This window comes from Alternaria rosae (genome assembly GCF_020736505.1).
Source record: "Alternaria rosae strain MPI-PUGE-AT-0040 chromosome Unknown BKA58scaffold_4, whole genome shotgun sequence".
NCBI lineage: Eukaryota > Fungi > Ascomycota > Dothideomycetes > Pleosporales > Pleosporaceae > Alternaria > Alternaria rosae.
This window is the reverse complement of record NW_025763573.1, coordinates 433,170-447,729: the sequence shown is the minus strand read 5'-3', so window position 1 is coordinate 447,729 and position 14,560 is coordinate 433,170. Positions and strand designations below refer to the sequence as shown.

General features: G+C 53.1%; 6 protein-coding genes across 6 annotated transcripts; 4 read left to right on the top strand and 2 right to left on the bottom strand.

Moving 5' to 3' along the window:
* Positions 1–595: 595 nt before the first annotated feature.
* On the top strand, positions 596–2,711 carry BKA58DRAFT_358331 (six-hairpin glycosidase; the record flags this gene model as incomplete). The annotated part of the gene is made up of 1 exon (XM_046168708.1): positions 596–2,711. The coding sequence occupies exon 1, from the start codon at positions 675–677 to the stop codon at positions 2,709–2,711; it is 2,037 nt and encodes a 678-aa protein (XP_046025856.1). The 5' UTR covers positions 596–674.
* Positions 2,712–3,042: 331 nt separating this feature from the next.
* BKA58DRAFT_312271 (carbohydrate kinase PfkB) lies at positions 3,043–4,231 on the bottom strand (the record flags this gene model as incomplete). Its single annotated transcript, XM_046167371.1, has 3 exons — positions 3,043–3,528; positions 3,583–4,081; positions 4,170–4,231. The coding sequence occupies 3 exons, from the start codon at positions 4,229–4,231 to the stop codon at positions 3,043–3,045; spliced, it is 1,047 nt and encodes a 348-aa protein (XP_046025855.1).
* A 728-nt stretch (positions 4,232–4,959) lies between these two features.
* Positions 4,960–7,709, bottom strand: BKA58DRAFT_438386 (uncharacterized protein; the record flags this gene model as incomplete). Its single annotated transcript, XM_046173583.1, has 6 exons — positions 4,960–6,455; positions 6,501–7,103; positions 7,152–7,320; positions 7,370–7,496; positions 7,544–7,627; positions 7,681–7,709. The coding sequence occupies 6 exons, from the start codon at positions 7,707–7,709 to the stop codon at positions 4,960–4,962; spliced, it is 2,508 nt and encodes an 835-aa protein (XP_046025854.1).
* A 323-nt stretch (positions 7,710–8,032) lies between these two features.
* On the top strand, positions 8,033–9,252 carry BKA58DRAFT_142310 (uncharacterized protein). Its single transcript, XM_046164614.1, has 3 exons — positions 8,033–8,106; positions 8,205–8,491; positions 8,659–9,252. Exons 2-3 carry the CDS (start codon positions 8,294–8,296, stop codon positions 9,160–9,162), a joined length of 702 nt encoding a protein of 233 aa, XP_046025853.1. The 5' UTR covers positions 8,033–8,106; positions 8,205–8,293; the 3' UTR covers positions 9,163–9,252.
* Positions 9,253–9,604: 352 nt separating this feature from the next.
* Positions 9,605–11,552, top strand: BKA58DRAFT_142301 (uncharacterized protein). Its single transcript, XM_046164613.1, has 2 exons — positions 9,605–9,989; positions 10,059–11,552. Exons 1-2 carry the CDS (start codon positions 9,707–9,709, stop codon positions 11,321–11,323), a joined length of 1,548 nt encoding a protein of 515 aa, XP_046025852.1. The 5' UTR covers positions 9,605–9,706; the 3' UTR covers positions 11,324–11,552.
* Positions 11,553–12,498: 946 nt separating this feature from the next.
* BKA58DRAFT_381699 (glycoside hydrolase) lies at positions 12,499–14,469 on the top strand. The gene is made up of 5 exons (XM_046170030.1): positions 12,499–12,589; positions 12,729–13,000; positions 13,045–13,644; positions 13,704–13,825; positions 13,877–14,469. Exons 2-5 carry the CDS (start codon positions 12,913–12,915, stop codon positions 14,438–14,440), a joined length of 1,374 nt encoding a protein of 457 aa, XP_046025851.1. The 5' UTR covers positions 12,499–12,589; positions 12,729–12,912; the 3' UTR covers positions 14,441–14,469.
* Positions 14,470–14,560: the final 91 nt, after the last annotated feature.

Genomic DNA, 14,560 nt, shown 5'->3' with positions numbered 1-14,560 from the left:
CGAGTGATGGGTTATGACGATCAACGTATACGGATGACGAATTTGCGAGATACACCTATAGTTGCAATGGCTAGCTGAATTTAATCTAATTCAATGTTCTCATTTTAGCGTTCTGACTGAGTATCATTTACAGTTGAGCATATTCGCGCAAGGTTCGCAGACCCAGTTTTTACCCCAGGCGGCCTAAGCCTATCTTCCTACCTTGATCTACACCCCACGAACACGAACAACAACCGCGGCACCGGCTGAAGTCTGCATAATCATTCTATACAACCAGATTTAAATCTTGTGTAACGTTGCGACGGAGAAATTATCTCCGTGATGATCTCACAGATCGCGGGGAAGAAGTGGGTCACCTCATATCGATCCTGACTCGGTAACTGGCCGACGGGGGGATTCGCGATGACGGACACGAAGCGACTTGCTCTTTGCAGAAATACTCCGCGCCGCGAGAACGAATACGGTACGGGCTAGCAATATGCACGGGGACGTCACGAATGTAAATCTGGAGAAAAAGTCTGGAGAAACGAGGATGCTCGCATTCGGATCATGGGATCTCGGAAACCTTAATCTTGATCTCAAGACGACGGAATATATGTAAAAGAGCGAGATCGCCGTATGCTACAAGGCATCGTAGTGTTGGATTTTCTCAACTACAGATCCATTGGCCCATCATGAAGCTCTACAACTCACTCGCTTTCATCCCTCTGTTCCAGCTGGGCTATGCGCTCCTCGATGTCGATGCTATTGTGGACAAGCACTACGGCAACGACGCAGCATGGTACCGCGACCGCATTCCACTTTTCGAGTCGAGCGATCAGGACATTACTGATGTGTACTACTACCGCTGGTCCATTTTCCGCGCTCACCAACGCGACCTAGGCGCTTACGGATACATTTCCACTGAGTTTCTTGACGATGTCGGCTGGCAGACGAAGCCCTTCGCAAGTCTGAACGATGCCACTGGATTCCACCTGTTGGAGGGTCGATGGTGTCGCGACCGCCGCTTCAAAGAAGACTACGCGACGTTCATGTACAGCGCCAACAGTAACAGTCGCCAATTCTCCGAGAGCATGGCCGCAGCAGTCTGGCAGGGCTATCTCGTTGACGGCGTAAAGGAAGACGCAATCAAGCGCCTCTCCGACATGACGCGCGTATACGACGCCTGGGACGATTCCTTCGACACCTCAAAGGGGCTATACTACGTCGAACCCATCCGCGACGCAACGGAATACACAATCTCCAGCATCGACTCGTCAGGCGGCTACGACGGTTTCTTCGGCGGTGACTCCTTCCGCCCCAGCATAAACAGCTATCAGTATGCCAACGCGCTCGCCATTGCCAACATGGCGTCGCTCGCCGGCTCCATGAACAGCACCGTTGATACATACAACAGCCGCGCCGAAGCACTCAAACAACGCGTCCAAGACGCCCTCTGGAACACAACCTTCGCCCACTTCATCGACCGTTACCAAGTCAACAACACAAACGTCACCTACTGGGACCCCATCCGCGGCCGCGAACTCGTCGGCATGGTCCCCTGGACGCACGACCTGCCCGACGACACCGCAGACTACGCAGAAGCCTGGTCTCACATCCTCGACAGCGACAAACTAAAGGGAGAAGCCGGTCTGCGGACTGTAGAACCTAGTTACGAGTACTACATGCGGCAGTACCGGTACGAAGGCCCCAACCCAGAATGCCAGTGGAATGGCCCTGTTTGGCCGTTTCAAATGACACAAGTCCTCTCTGGCCTCGCGAACTTCTTGGATCATTATGTGAAGGGGAGGGAGACGGGTGTTATTAACAGCGATGACTACACAAACCTACTCCGTCAATACGCACAGTTGCATCGAAACCCCGACACGGGCATCTTGGATCTAGAAGAAGACTACTACCCCGACACCGGTCTCCCCATCGTAGGACTCAAGCGCTCACATCACTACTTCCACTCTGGCTTCAACGACCTCGTCCTCTCTGGTCTCGTTGGCATACGGCCTTCTGCGGACGACGTATTAGACGTAGCACCTTTGGCATCCGCCGCCCAAATGAGTTACTTCCGCGCTGAACGCATCATCTACCACGGCCGTGAAATCGCCGTACAGTGGGATAAAGACGGTAGCCACTACGGTGGCAACAGCACGGGTTTACGCGTCGAAGTCGATGGGAAAGTCGTTGCGTCAAGTCCCTCTCTGACTCGTCTTACAGTTGAGTTGGAGAGGAAAGCTCCGCCGGCTATCACGGGGAAGATCGCCAAGTCTATCCAACTCAACTCTACAACAGCCTACCCACGTGGTTCAGCCTCGGTGGGGGACTCCAGTCAGTCAGTCACATACCCCGCGATCGACGGTAGAATCTGGTTCTACACTGAGACGGACGCGAAGAACGGGTGGGATACACCCATCGGCAACGGGACTTCCATCTGGTTCCAGATCGACTTTGGCAAGAGTGTTAGTATGAGTAGTGCTGAGCTAGCGTTCTTTGCGAATCAGGAACAAGGGTTTGCGGAGCCGGAGAGCTATAAGATTCAGGTGCCTAGCGGGGGAAACGGTGCTGAGTGGACGGATGCGGAGGATGCGGTCTATGGCGAAGTTGTTGCGAATGGGATTACAGAGGTTGAATGGAAGGAGGTTGAGGGACAGAAGGTCAGGGTGATTTTCACGCCCAAGATGGGGATGAAGGTCAGGATTGCGGAGTTCAAGGTATACTAGTTGTAGGTTCACTACTGGGACGACGCGACGACCAGTAGCGTGTCGTTAAAGAGTAACGTAGGATCAATGGAATACCTATTGTCTTGGTTTGTTCATTTGTTCATTCATTTAGCAGCATCAAAGCTGAGGGTATCTATCTCCGGCTGTTGAAAGGCCAGATTCACTTTTGTCTTACGCCAGAAACACCTCCAAGATGCCTCGACGAAGCCTATACCTAGCTGCGCACATCGATGGCAGTCGCTAGGTATGGCAAGCACGAACCTGCTCGCGATGGCATGCCCTCGTAGATTGTTGAAATACACGAGCTTCAGCGCTCAATCAGTGGAGACGCTTAGCTGCTGTAAGTTTGCTTGGGCTGGGGGTATGAAGGGCCCAGCTCCTGGATGCTGAGCTTGGCAAGCCATTGACCCATGTCGATAGCCTTCTCGAGCGGCTTGCCCTGAACGATACCAGCGACGAAACCACCAGCGAACGCATCACCGGCACCGTTGGTGTCGTTGATCTGCTCCTCCTTGATGGCATGTACGGAGAACTCCTTGACATCAGCGTCACCGCCCTCCTTTGCGGTCACGGCAATGGTTGGGTCGGTGCCTTGGGTGAAGACAACAGTCCTGGGTCGCTTGCTGTTCTGCTTGGGTGTGTTGGCAAGCTTCTTAGCAATCTCCTTGACGTCCTTGGTCTCCCAGCCATGTGCCTCGGCGAATGCGGCGGCTTCGGTCTCGTTGCCGATGACGATGTCGACGTAGGGGAGGACCTCGTCGAGAGGGTCCTTGAAGAATTGCGAAATGAAGGGCGCGGAAAGGTTAAGGATGAATTGCTAGAGAGCGGTTAGTGCACTGTACTTTTCTCAACATATCCAAGATCTTCATACCTTGTTCTTAGCGGCAGCCTCCTCAGCCAGGGCCTTGACGGCTGGTACGCAGACGGTTAAGTGGAAGCCACCAACGTAGTAGACCTTGGCGTTCTCGACCTGCTTCCAGATGCGCTCCTCTTTCAAGTGGTCGATCTTGTAGTTGTTGGCAGCAGCAAGGTCGGTGCACATGGAGCGGTTGTGGCCGGTAATGACAACACCGCAGCGGCCAGTGGGAGTCTTCTCATCGTAGAGGTACTCGGTCTTGACACCGGCGTCGGCCGAGATCTTAGAGAGAGTCTCGCCGTACTTGTCCTTTCCGATGCAACCAACGTATACGACCGAGTTGGGCTCGAGGATGTAAGCCGCACCACGGGCAGTGTTCTGGGCAGCACCGCCAGCGATCAGGACAGCGTTGTAGTTCTGGAGCAGGTCCTCGTACAGGCCCATGTGCTTCTCGGGGTCGGCGAGGATCGCATCGTTGGCCTTCAAGCCATACTTGTCGAGGAGAGCCTGGTCACTGCTAGCTGTTAGCAAAGGCTCAGTGTGGTGCTCCTCCGCAGTTGCTGCAAAGCATTGCAACTCTAGCTGGAAGAAGGTGGACTCACCCGACACCCTGGATGTCCAGAAGCGGGTTCTCAAGGCAGAAGAGTTCGTAGTTTCCAGGCATTGTGTTTGTTGTGTGTGATAAAAGACGTGGTTGGTGTCGTAATGGAGTGAAAGTGCTGAATGTGGGGCAGGGTTTCGGACAGCGAGGGGCAGCAAGCTTCGCGCTAAGAATTGCACCGACACGTAAAGTCCCGAATCAATAAAGGCAGGTGCAGCCGAGTGAAGCATCTTGTGGTGCATACGACGAAAGGCATCCCGGACGGATGTGAGTTGGCATCACGTTAACTTTGAGGCCTGTAGTCGTACGCATAACTCCTTGTTAATCTATAAAGTAAAGTAGAGCTTCCAGGCCAGGTATAGAACGTTGAGACTCGACTCATCTCCGATCCAGAAGCTCAAAGCCTTTGGTCATCTGGAAGATAAGTCATTTCTCAAGCCAGACCACAGCCTGGCTGGCCCGCAAGACCAACCCAAGCAATAATGCAATAATTTCAGTCTGTAAACAAATCGCCCCATCTAACTACCTTCCCTTGATCTTCGATGGTGCTCTGGACAAGTCATGGCATGCAAGCGAACCGTCATAGGAGCACACATGCCGCATGCGGAAGAGCATCCACGCTCATTTAGTTGGAGAGTTCGCTCGTGACCCATCCAACGGACCTCTTCAACTCCGACACGACAGTCTTGCAGAAACCAGGTTGGTAGTCTGGCGAACCGTATGTCTAGCGACGGTAACGACTGATGGTAAGACAGCATTAAGCAGCCTGCTACGGCTGCGCTGGCGTTGGATCAGCCGCCTTGGCCGTTGGGAGGAGTGCGGCCCCAGGAGCTCTCGGCATTGCCCCGGTAGGAGCTGAACAGAAGCGGGCTCGCCATGTTTGCTCCATTCGCGTATCCATACTGGTGGTTGTTGTTCAAGTCGCTGCCATATGGCGATCCCCAGTTTGGGGGGCTGCTAACATGATTTCCCCATGCCGCGCCACTGCCGATACCACTAGGAGCTCTAGTAGCAGTAGGAGTACCAGTTTCGACGCTCAGAAGCGAGTTCGCTGAATCCCCTCGTACATGACCAGACATCCTGGGTTTATCATTCATTGAAGGTCGACGGAGATCGTTGCCAAGGCCGTTGGTATTTAGCATAGAGGGAGACGCTGGACCGGGCGTGCGATTCCAGATGGAGTTGGAATTCCACTGACCATCTGGCACAGAAGGTAGATTCGGTGGCTGGCGGATAGAAGACGTAGAACCCGACCTGCCCATCGGCGTGGAAAGCATGGCAGGCATGGGAGCAGGAGACAAGGGCTTGTAGTTTCTAACCGAGTTGACCAAGTCGTTGATGGACAAAGCTCCCGGCACAAACGTATTGTCATTGACCACAGCCGTGTCGTCAAACGTCTGCTCTGGTGGTGTAGGTGGGATATTCTCGTCTTCTTCAACTAGAGGGTCCAGTCCTGTCTCGTCGCCTACTAGGTCGTCCACCATGTTGCGCATCGCATTGTCTTTAGCAAGCGTAGTCGATGCAGATTCCGAAGCTGCCGCAACAGAGTGTGACTTCTGGTCGTCTGGAATGGGCGCCTCCGTGTGTCTGAACAGAGGTATATCGGTAGCCTGAACTGAAAGAACAGGAGATCCATCAGGCCGAGTCGTTGGGCTCGCCAGAAGCTCCGATGGTAATCCTTCTTCTCGGTAGATAAATCGCGGGCCTGCCAAGTCCAGTGGTGCATCATCAATCTGCGTGAGGAGCAGACCATCGATGAGCAAATCCTTAACTCGCATGAGCATCTCGACGTTGGGGTGGTTGCGCTCCAGCTCAGTCCACTTCTGCTTCATTACAGGCCCCTTATACCAGAGCTTCATGGTATCCGGGTGAATGAGCGGCTCAAAGCCAATCGTATCCGTATCCTCCTCCAACATGTAGTCTTCTTGTGGGAGTTGGTCGACGGGAAAGCTCGAGGCCAAAAGAGACAAGGTAGCAGCGTAGGCTTTCCAGAGCTCTTGGACGTCGACAGGATTCAAGGTATCGGCGATATTGGCGTTTAGTACCTTCCAGTAGCGCGTGAACCAGGTGCTGTATAGACGAAGGCCTGGGAGGATACGGCGTGCCACAGCTGTGATCTTGTCGGATAAATGGGCCGCGCGGTCGCCATTCTGGTGTTTCACATCGTTGCCCTCGGAGAGGCGGTCTAACTCTGGCTGCAGAACTTGTAGTAAGATGAAGAATGTCTTCACGTTCAGACGAAGGTAGTAGAAATAGGTGCGCATGATGTTCGGGGGTGGATTCTCGCCTGTTATCGTTAGCAAAGTCAGCTTGCGAAGAGTGAATAACTTACTCTGCAACTGCACCGTCGCAAAGTATTCCGCTGACATGTTGATGAGGATGATCTTAGTCAAGATGGAGTCCAACGGGCGCTCTTTGAGCTCGATGGCTAAGTGGCTGAGCACCTCGCCTTCCAACTCATCATGCGCGGCGAATTCCTCGCCCTTGTAGAGCTTGCTGTGCAGTCTGATGAACCAAGCAATCAAAGCCCGACCGGTGTTACCGTCGGCTGACTTGTGGTTGTTGATGAGCTGCCCATTGTCCCATGCAGTTATGACGCGCTTGAACTCGGTCGCGAGGTTGGCCTTGGCCGACGGGTACGGCTCTTTGCTTGCGAGCGAGCGGTAGAGGTGGTATACGCAGCGGAAGTGATCGCCGTCCTCGCGGGCGATTACTGCGAGTTGATTCGGCGCATGTCCAGAATCTGGGTATATCTCTGCGGCCAGGTCGTAGTAACCTTTGGCTGGGCCCCAATTGCGGTCCTTGTTCTTCTCGACGAGTTCGGTTTCGCGGTAGCGGGAAAGGTCGCCGAGCTGGATGAGCGTCTGGTGGCAAGAGACGAGGACCTGCGTTTTCAGGTTCGCGGCGATGCGCTGGCGTGGGGAGGACTTGGAGGCTGCTCTCTTATCAGCAAAGTCGCGTGGCGCGCACCGGGCGTGCTTACTATCATCCTTCCATTTCTGGGCGATTTTGCGCAGCTCTGGGATGCCGTCGAACTGAGTGTCGAGGTTCAGTATGTATTGGCGGTAAAAGCGCTGGCTGGCCTTGATAAACTGCAGATAGGTCTTCTGGAACTTGCGGATCTCGACAACATGGTCCTTGGATCGCTTGAGCTACCTGATGTTAGCGATGCCTCTTGTCCTTTCTCTCGTGGTGACGCACCAGCTTATGTTCCTGCCTGAATTTGGTGTTGACCTTCAGATGCGCATTCCACAGCGTCGTCTGGAGTTCGCGGGCGGATGCGTATTCGAAATTGGAGAAGATAAGGGCCTCGCAGGCGGCGCGGTATCTGTCGGACATTAGTCGCCGCCGGTATAAGGTAGCAATGATGCCTACTCTTGCAGCACCGCAGCCAACTCGGCGCACGAAGAACCGCCATCAGCGCGCTTATACAGGTCCTTCTCGATCGCCTTCGCCCGTCTGTACATTAATTAACACCCGGCCGACATCACCAGAATGACGCCATGACGCACCTGTCGAGTTGTTCGGTGTTGGCGGCCATGCCTTCTATGTGCAGGAGCCGGCGACGTTCATATGTGACCCCACGGTCGGCGGGCAGGTCAGACGAAGGCACGGAGCAGGCGGCGGACGTTGTGGCTGGCGTGCTCCATTTATGGTGAAGGGGTATGCCCTACGTAAAGGACAGAAGCGAGCGGGAGGGTCTCGGAGGCAAACAGCGCCCAAGACGCGGAGGTATGGCGTCAGAATCGGAGGCGATGACCGTAGTGAGAGGTGTGAGAAAGTGAGGTTGGTGGATGAGTCGCGAACTAGCGGGCGCAGCAGTCTCGGAGCTAAGGTACCACGTCCCGGCCTGTCTGGCTACCAACCCTCTCTCTTTCACCGCACAGCCAACGCCCAAGTGAAACAGAACTGCGAGACGGCACTTTCCCCGGTAAAAGGTACTGCCCCTTTCATCTACGCCTCGTCACAGTCACAATCAACCCCAATCAACATACAATGGGGATCAAGCGCTCACACCGCGATTCCTCGTCATCAGACAGCACACCCTACTCGCGTGAGACATCGGTCGACGTCAAGATTGTCCACTTAGATACCGAATCTGCCGTCTCTGACGAACCTATCATCATGAAGTGCTCACTACCTCCGCACGAACCGCTTGCGTTCAATTCCATTGAAGACCACGATGTGCACTATCAGCAAGTTCACATGAACCGATGCAGCGAATGCCACAAGAACTTCCCGGATCAGCACTTTCTACATCTGCATATTGCAGAATATCACGATCCTATCAATGCTGCTAAGCGAGATCAAGGAGAGAAAACGGTAGGTCATTTCCTTACGTTGTTTGTCACGTGTTTGCTCCTTCCCTTTCCGGATCTCCCTAGTGGTTCATTCCTCTTGACAAGATTGCCCATCCATTTGGAGTAAGATTGGTGAGGTATGCGGAGTACGAGCGCCTTCACAAGGACACTGTAGCTGATAGCTCGCAGTATGCATGTCTTCTATCTGACTGCGATCGCATGTGCAGCACGCCACAGAAGCGCCGCCTCCACTGCATTGATAAGCACCAGTTTCCTCGCGAGTACGACTTCATCGTTGTGAAGGATGGCATCGATCGCCGAAGCAGCATGCTGATACCTTCTCACCGACGAAGAAGCTCAACAATGAGCTCGGCGAATGGCGCTGCTGGTTCTCCAAGGAGGCGGAGAGGTGAGTCCATCGCAAGCACTGGTGACACTATGGAGATGGATCAGGGAGAAGCCCAAGATGAAGGAGAAACGCGTCGTTACCCCACCAGACTTCGCGGGCGTGGAGGATTCGGAGGCCGCGGGCTCGCACGAGAAGAAGCAGCAGGTATCACTGCCCCAAAGACAGCCACTACCGATCGGCCAACCGACTCCATGGACAGTCTGACTTCTAGCATGTCTGCACTGAAGTTTGTTCCTCACAGTGTCCGGGTAGCGCGCACAAAAGGTAGAGGAGGAGGCGCCTGAAGATACAGCCTTCAAACGAAAGGGAAGAGTTCGGCTGATACTTCTGTCTTTCTTCTACACTTCTGTGATGGTTCTTTCTGTTGTACCTCTTGTCAAGTTATGCTGCCTTGCGTTCCTTCCACAAATGTCGGTTGCCACGTGGTAGTGGTCACAACAGCATTCCGCTTAACGCCATCCTCATCACAACCCACTAGTCTTCCTTGGTGACCCAGCATTGCTATCGGTCGCGATAGTAAGGTACGTGTGTAACTCCAACGGGATCTGATCACAAGCTAACATGGCCGCTGACCGGGTTCCCTTCTTCCCTAATGTGCCTGTCGACACAGCAATGGTGTACATTGTCTGGTTGCACTACGCATTGCGAATCCTTCTAATCCTTTTCGATCGTCTGAAGTCACTTGGGCTGGTAAGAGTGGAGCTTGCATTCGTCTGAGGCCATGTTTTCCTGATACGCGTGATCCTCACCCGACGACAACAACCGCCCCACCACCGCTTGCGCGCAGTCATCATATGCGTCCGAACACCGCCCAAACTCATAGCCGTTATGAAGCTGTCGACTGTCGCTCGCTGTGCGATCGCAAACGAATGCCTGCGCCGAAGAAAACAGCCATCTTGTGACGCTGCCAATCGCACTCACCTAGAGCACCAAGTCGAACTCTTAAGCATCACCATCGAACAAACGGCAGACGAACAACCAACAGAGGCGCAATATCAGCGAGCATCGACTCATGTACAAGCTCTCATCACATCGACCGCGAACGAGAGATGCGACACAGGCACAGTCGGCGTCAAGACCATCGCTTTAGATAAGATCAGTAAAGCGCCTAGTAAGTCCCGGCCAGATGCAGATTAGATGCAAGGTTTATTATATAAAAGCTTATACAAAATTTTGATAGGACATCTCCGTAAGCCGAGAGTTTGGAGGCCAATGTTGAGGAGCGAACGCACTGGCAGTACCGTTCTGGCGGCTTTGCAACTCAACGTAGACAGAGGCGCGGTGGCCACGGGAGCAAATGCTGCACAAAACTCATGTGCTGAAGGCATCGGCTTGACTGCACGCGACACTGTCTCAAAGGCGTGGCAAGGGACGACCGACCACGAATACCAGATTTTCACCACCTTTTGCTTCCCTGCTATAAGTGCATCCGCCCCTCAATCTCTTCCTCCGACGCCGCACCCTGAAGACGCCAGTGATACAGCATCGCCGACCTCAGATACAACCTTGTTCGAAGACGCGCCTCTATGCACGCCCAGCCAGCTAAGATGCGATGAAGACATCAGTGCGTACGTAGCTTGCAACGACACATCAATGGGAGGAGTGTCCATCACCTGGACTCCCCAAGTTACAGAGCAAGAAATCTATCCTGTCGCTAAACGGCCTCTTCGGCATCGTCGATACGTCTCGTCTCGATCAAGCTTCGGCGTTACTGAAACGCCTCAAATCCCGTTTCGGTCAAGATCAAGAACGAACGATGGCCCGCTGTTATTCATGGCAGATCACTCCAAGGAACCTACAGACAACGCTCCTGGAATCAGATACCGTCGTAAAGTCTCCCTGAATCTTCCAGTCAACTCACACGCTTGCCAGCCAGACGCCGCCCAGCGATCCCAAAAGTCCGATATCAGAAGTTGTACAAAGCGAACGTCTGGCATTGAGACCGCTTACTACACCACTATCTTAGATGCAGTGACCCAAGAAGAACGGGATCTAGAGTACAAGCATCGGCATACATTCATTGGAACTGGCTCGTTAGACGACTTCCTGGAGATTCTGGAGACAACACCTCACCATACCGCTACCAGAGATGCCGTTGCTCGGGCATTCGTACAACTGGCGTCATCAGAGCAGCTCTACGCTCGACAGTATTCCGCTAGGACTCAGGGATGGGATCTTGTTTCGCGAACAACACTGAACGTCGTAGACGTTACTAGCGTCGATTACGTTGTACAGTCGCAAGTCAAGCTGGGCTCCATTACATTACGGCAATTGATGGAGTTGATGCCGTTCGATGCATTCAATGAGGTGGGTGCAATGCGTATCGTAGAGGCGTTTTCCGTTGCTAGCCATATGGATGCGATGGCAGGTATAGGCGCACAAAGTAAGGCCAGAGCTTTCAGGAGGTGGATCGTCGAGCAAGAGAGAGTGGAAGCAGATTGTTGAGTGCTGCAGAGACGTTGCAGAACGAGGTGCTCCATCGAACTCCATGATAATGCTCGCGCCTGTGAATCCATCAGGCGAAGCAGAGTTGGAGGTACGCGCGCTTTTCCCCACTATACCCAGTCATCGTCCTAGCATCAATACTCAAAGTCACTGACGTATTTTCCTACATACTCATGTAATGTTGCTTTCTAGAGACATTGTGATCATAACAGTGAAGCAGCCACGGTTCCTCGTTTCATTAAGTGTGTCTTAGCTTGCCACCTGGGTAGTATCTCAAGGCGCGTATCTTTGGTTTTCCTGTCGGATCGAAGGCTCGGCAACTGAGGATATTGGTCTGTCTGTTTTCACCGAAAAGGCAGAGACACAGTCAGACCTACTGTCTTAAACCAAGGGTCCAGGCATGAAGTCACAAGGTGCGCAGCCACTGCAATCGTGAAGAGGTACCTATCCCTCAAGAATGCGACATGATGAAGAGGACGACGGCGGTCACAAAGATAGCGGTTCTGTCATGGTTTCTGCGGCCACAGAGAAGGATAGTGTGGTGTTTCCAGCGAGGATTCGAGGAGATTTGAGGGTTGGTATGCGCATGAATGGCTACGGTAGGTTTTGTGTCAATGGTGTTGGAGGTTGTTTTGAATTTGGCCGACGACATTTCGTTAGCACACGCGCGCTCAATGTGCGTGCAGTAAGGTACGAGGATGTGAGAAATCTAATCGGATCGCGAAACACCAAATCGGTGACTTGTAGAGGGGCGTGAGATGACATGTAATTTGACCATTGGTGAGGGTTTCCCCGCAGACCACAACGCTACTTTAGATCGCGCAATGCCTCGAGCTGTCATGTCAACGATGCAAATCCTTGATTTCGAAAGAAATGCATCGTCCTTCGTATGCGGGTATGACCGTTTCGGATACGCGGCTACACCAAGACCCTAGCAACGCGCATCCCACCCGATCATCCGGACAGCGCAACTCCAATGACGAGTAGAGAAAAGCATCTGATCTTCCCCGCATCATCCTTGACGCAGGAACCGATGCCACTGCCTTGATCCAAGTGCAGCCACCCGGACGTCGCGGAAGACTTGCTGCTGTTGTGACGGCCTAAGTCCTCGGCGCCCAAGACATTTCCAAGCGCCGCCAATGCCATCTCCAAACTTGGCGATTTGCATTACGCACACCAGCCCCTATGTACAACGACAACCGGGACCTGCGCGCAATCAATGATAGGGGATGGCCTGGAGGGCCAGACTAGATTGCCAAGCCAATCGTGAGTTTCGTAGTCATTTTAACGAGTTTAAACGATCCAACCCTAGCCTTGTACCAACACCGAAGGATGACTACCAAGCGTTGCACTGTCGCCCAGCTACTGCTGCGGCTCAACGCCGTTACTTGGCTGACGGCCGAAGGGGTTTCATAACATCACGACTCGCCATCCTAGAATGTTCGTTCTCTTGTTTTCCCTTGCTCTTCTCCTACCAACCTCAGGCTCCGCTACGTCGCTCGCTGTGTAGTGCCTCAGGCGCATTCGTTAACCCGCGCATGCCGAATACCCAACACCTTTCTTTCCAGTGATACCCCGGAGCTTCCGCCATGAGACCTTCGAACTTTGTTTTTGCAGCAGTTGGCCTACTGTCTTCATTCGTCACTGCGCAGCTGGAGCTCAATGTTGACGATCCAGGTGCGCTCACTGCAACTGTTTTCGGACTCCACTAACATAAGCAGCCTCTATTAAGGATGCGACCAAAGTTGTCGCAGCGGGCTTAAGAGAATGGTACACTGGCGACCGACCCGGCGATGTACCTGGAAACTTGCCAGACCCATACTACTGGTGGCTATGCGGAGCCATGATGAACTCGTTCATCGACTACTGGTACTACACCGGCGACGACACATATAACAAGATTGTACAGCAAGCGATGGTACACCAAATCGGTATCCCAAAAGCCTTTATGCCAGAGAACCAGACCAAGACACTAGGAAACGACGATCAGGCTTTCTGGGGAATGGCTGCCATGTCAGCAGCGGAAAACAAGCTTCCAGATGTCGAAGGAGAAATGTCGTGGTTATCACTCGCCATCGCCGTATTCAACACACAGGTACCGCGTTGGAATCCCGAAACATGCGGCGGTGGACTCAACTGGCAAATTTTCCGATTTAACCCTGGATTCGACTACAAGAATACAATCTCCAACGGATGCTTTTTCAACATCGCAGCAAGGCTGGCAAAATACACGGGTAACCAGACGTATGTTGAGTGGGCCGAGAAGGCATGGGATTGGCAGTACAGTGTCGGTCTTATCAGCACAGATTACCACTTCTTTGGTAAGGATACTCGTGAATAAATATCAGATGATATACATACTAACATATACCTTTCGTAGATGGTACCAGTGAGAGACAGAACTGCACGGAAAAGAACCACATCCAATGGACCTACAACGCTGGAATCCACATGGCGGGTGCCGCAGCGTTATGGAACATGTCAGAAGCGAAGGGTGATACGGTAAGGCTCCTCAACCTGATCTACCCTCATATTGATTCTGACCCAACGAAGGAACGAGCAGGCAGATGGCGAGAGCGCCTGAGCGGTGTCATCAACGGCACCGACATCTTCTTCAACGCCCAAGGAGCCCCAGACGTCATGATCGAAATGGCCTGCGAACGCAACGGACTATGCGACCACGATCAACGATCCTTCAAAGCCTACCTCGCCCGCTGGATGGGCTGGTCGATGCTGGCCGCTCCCTGGACCCGCGACCGCATCATGCCAAAACTCCGTGCTTCTGCCGTGGCAGCTGCGCAACAATGTGGCCCCGGAAAAGGTGGCTGTGGTCTTAGGTGGTGGCAAGGTGGAAATGACAAAGAGGTGGGCGTTGGAGAGCAAATGTCTGCATTGGAGGTCATGCAGAACTTGCTTGTTGATCAAGTTTCTGGTCCGGTCGGACTTGACAATGGTGGAATCAGTGAGAACGATCCTACTGCAGGAAGTGATGCAGGACCTGTGCGTGTTGAGCATGACTCTATCACGACAGGGGACAAGGCCGGCGCTGCGATTCTTACTATCATAGTATTCGCGGTGTTCTTTGGTGGAGGCGCCTGGCTGATTATGAGCGAATAGTTTATTTCTTAATTCAAAGTATTTTCCACTTCATTGTATCGCCTGAACTGAGACATGGATAGAAAATCTGTGCCCAAGGCTCGATCACCGACTATTACCGACGAGAATTCGGAGTGGAGC

What these genes read in the sequence shown, in the direction of transcription:
- BKA58DRAFT_142301 (XM_046164613.1), top strand. Translation starts at nt 9,707, where the DNA reads ATGAAGCTGTCGACTGTCGCTCGCTGTGCGATCGCAAACGAATGCCTG. An exon ending in TAAGATCAGTAAAGCGCCTA is followed by an intron (nt 9,990 to 10,058) that starts GTAAGTCCCGGC and finishes AAATTTTGATAG; the next exon opens with GACATCTCCGTAAGCCGAGA.
- BKA58DRAFT_381699 (XM_046170030.1), top strand. Translation starts at nt 12,913, where the DNA reads ATGAGACCTTCGAACTTTGTTTTTGCAGCAGTTGGCCTACTGTCTTCA. An exon ending in GCTCAATGTTGACGATCCAG is followed by an intron (nt 13,001 to 13,044) that starts GTGCGCTCACTG and finishes TAACATAAGCAG; the next exon opens with CCTCTATTAAGGATGCGACC. An exon ending in CAGAAGCGAAGGGTGATACG is followed by an intron (nt 13,826 to 13,876) that starts GTAAGGCTCCTC and finishes GACCCAACGAAG; the next exon opens with GAACGAGCAGGCAGATGGCG.
- BKA58DRAFT_142310 (XM_046164614.1), top strand. Translation starts at nt 8,294, where the DNA reads ATGAAGTGCTCACTACCTCCGCACGAACCGCTTGCGTTCAATTCCATT. An exon ending in GAGATCAAGGAGAGAAAACG is followed by an intron (nt 8,492 to 8,658) that starts GTAGGTCATTTC and finishes GATAGCTCGCAG; the next exon opens with TATGCATGTCTTCTATCTGA.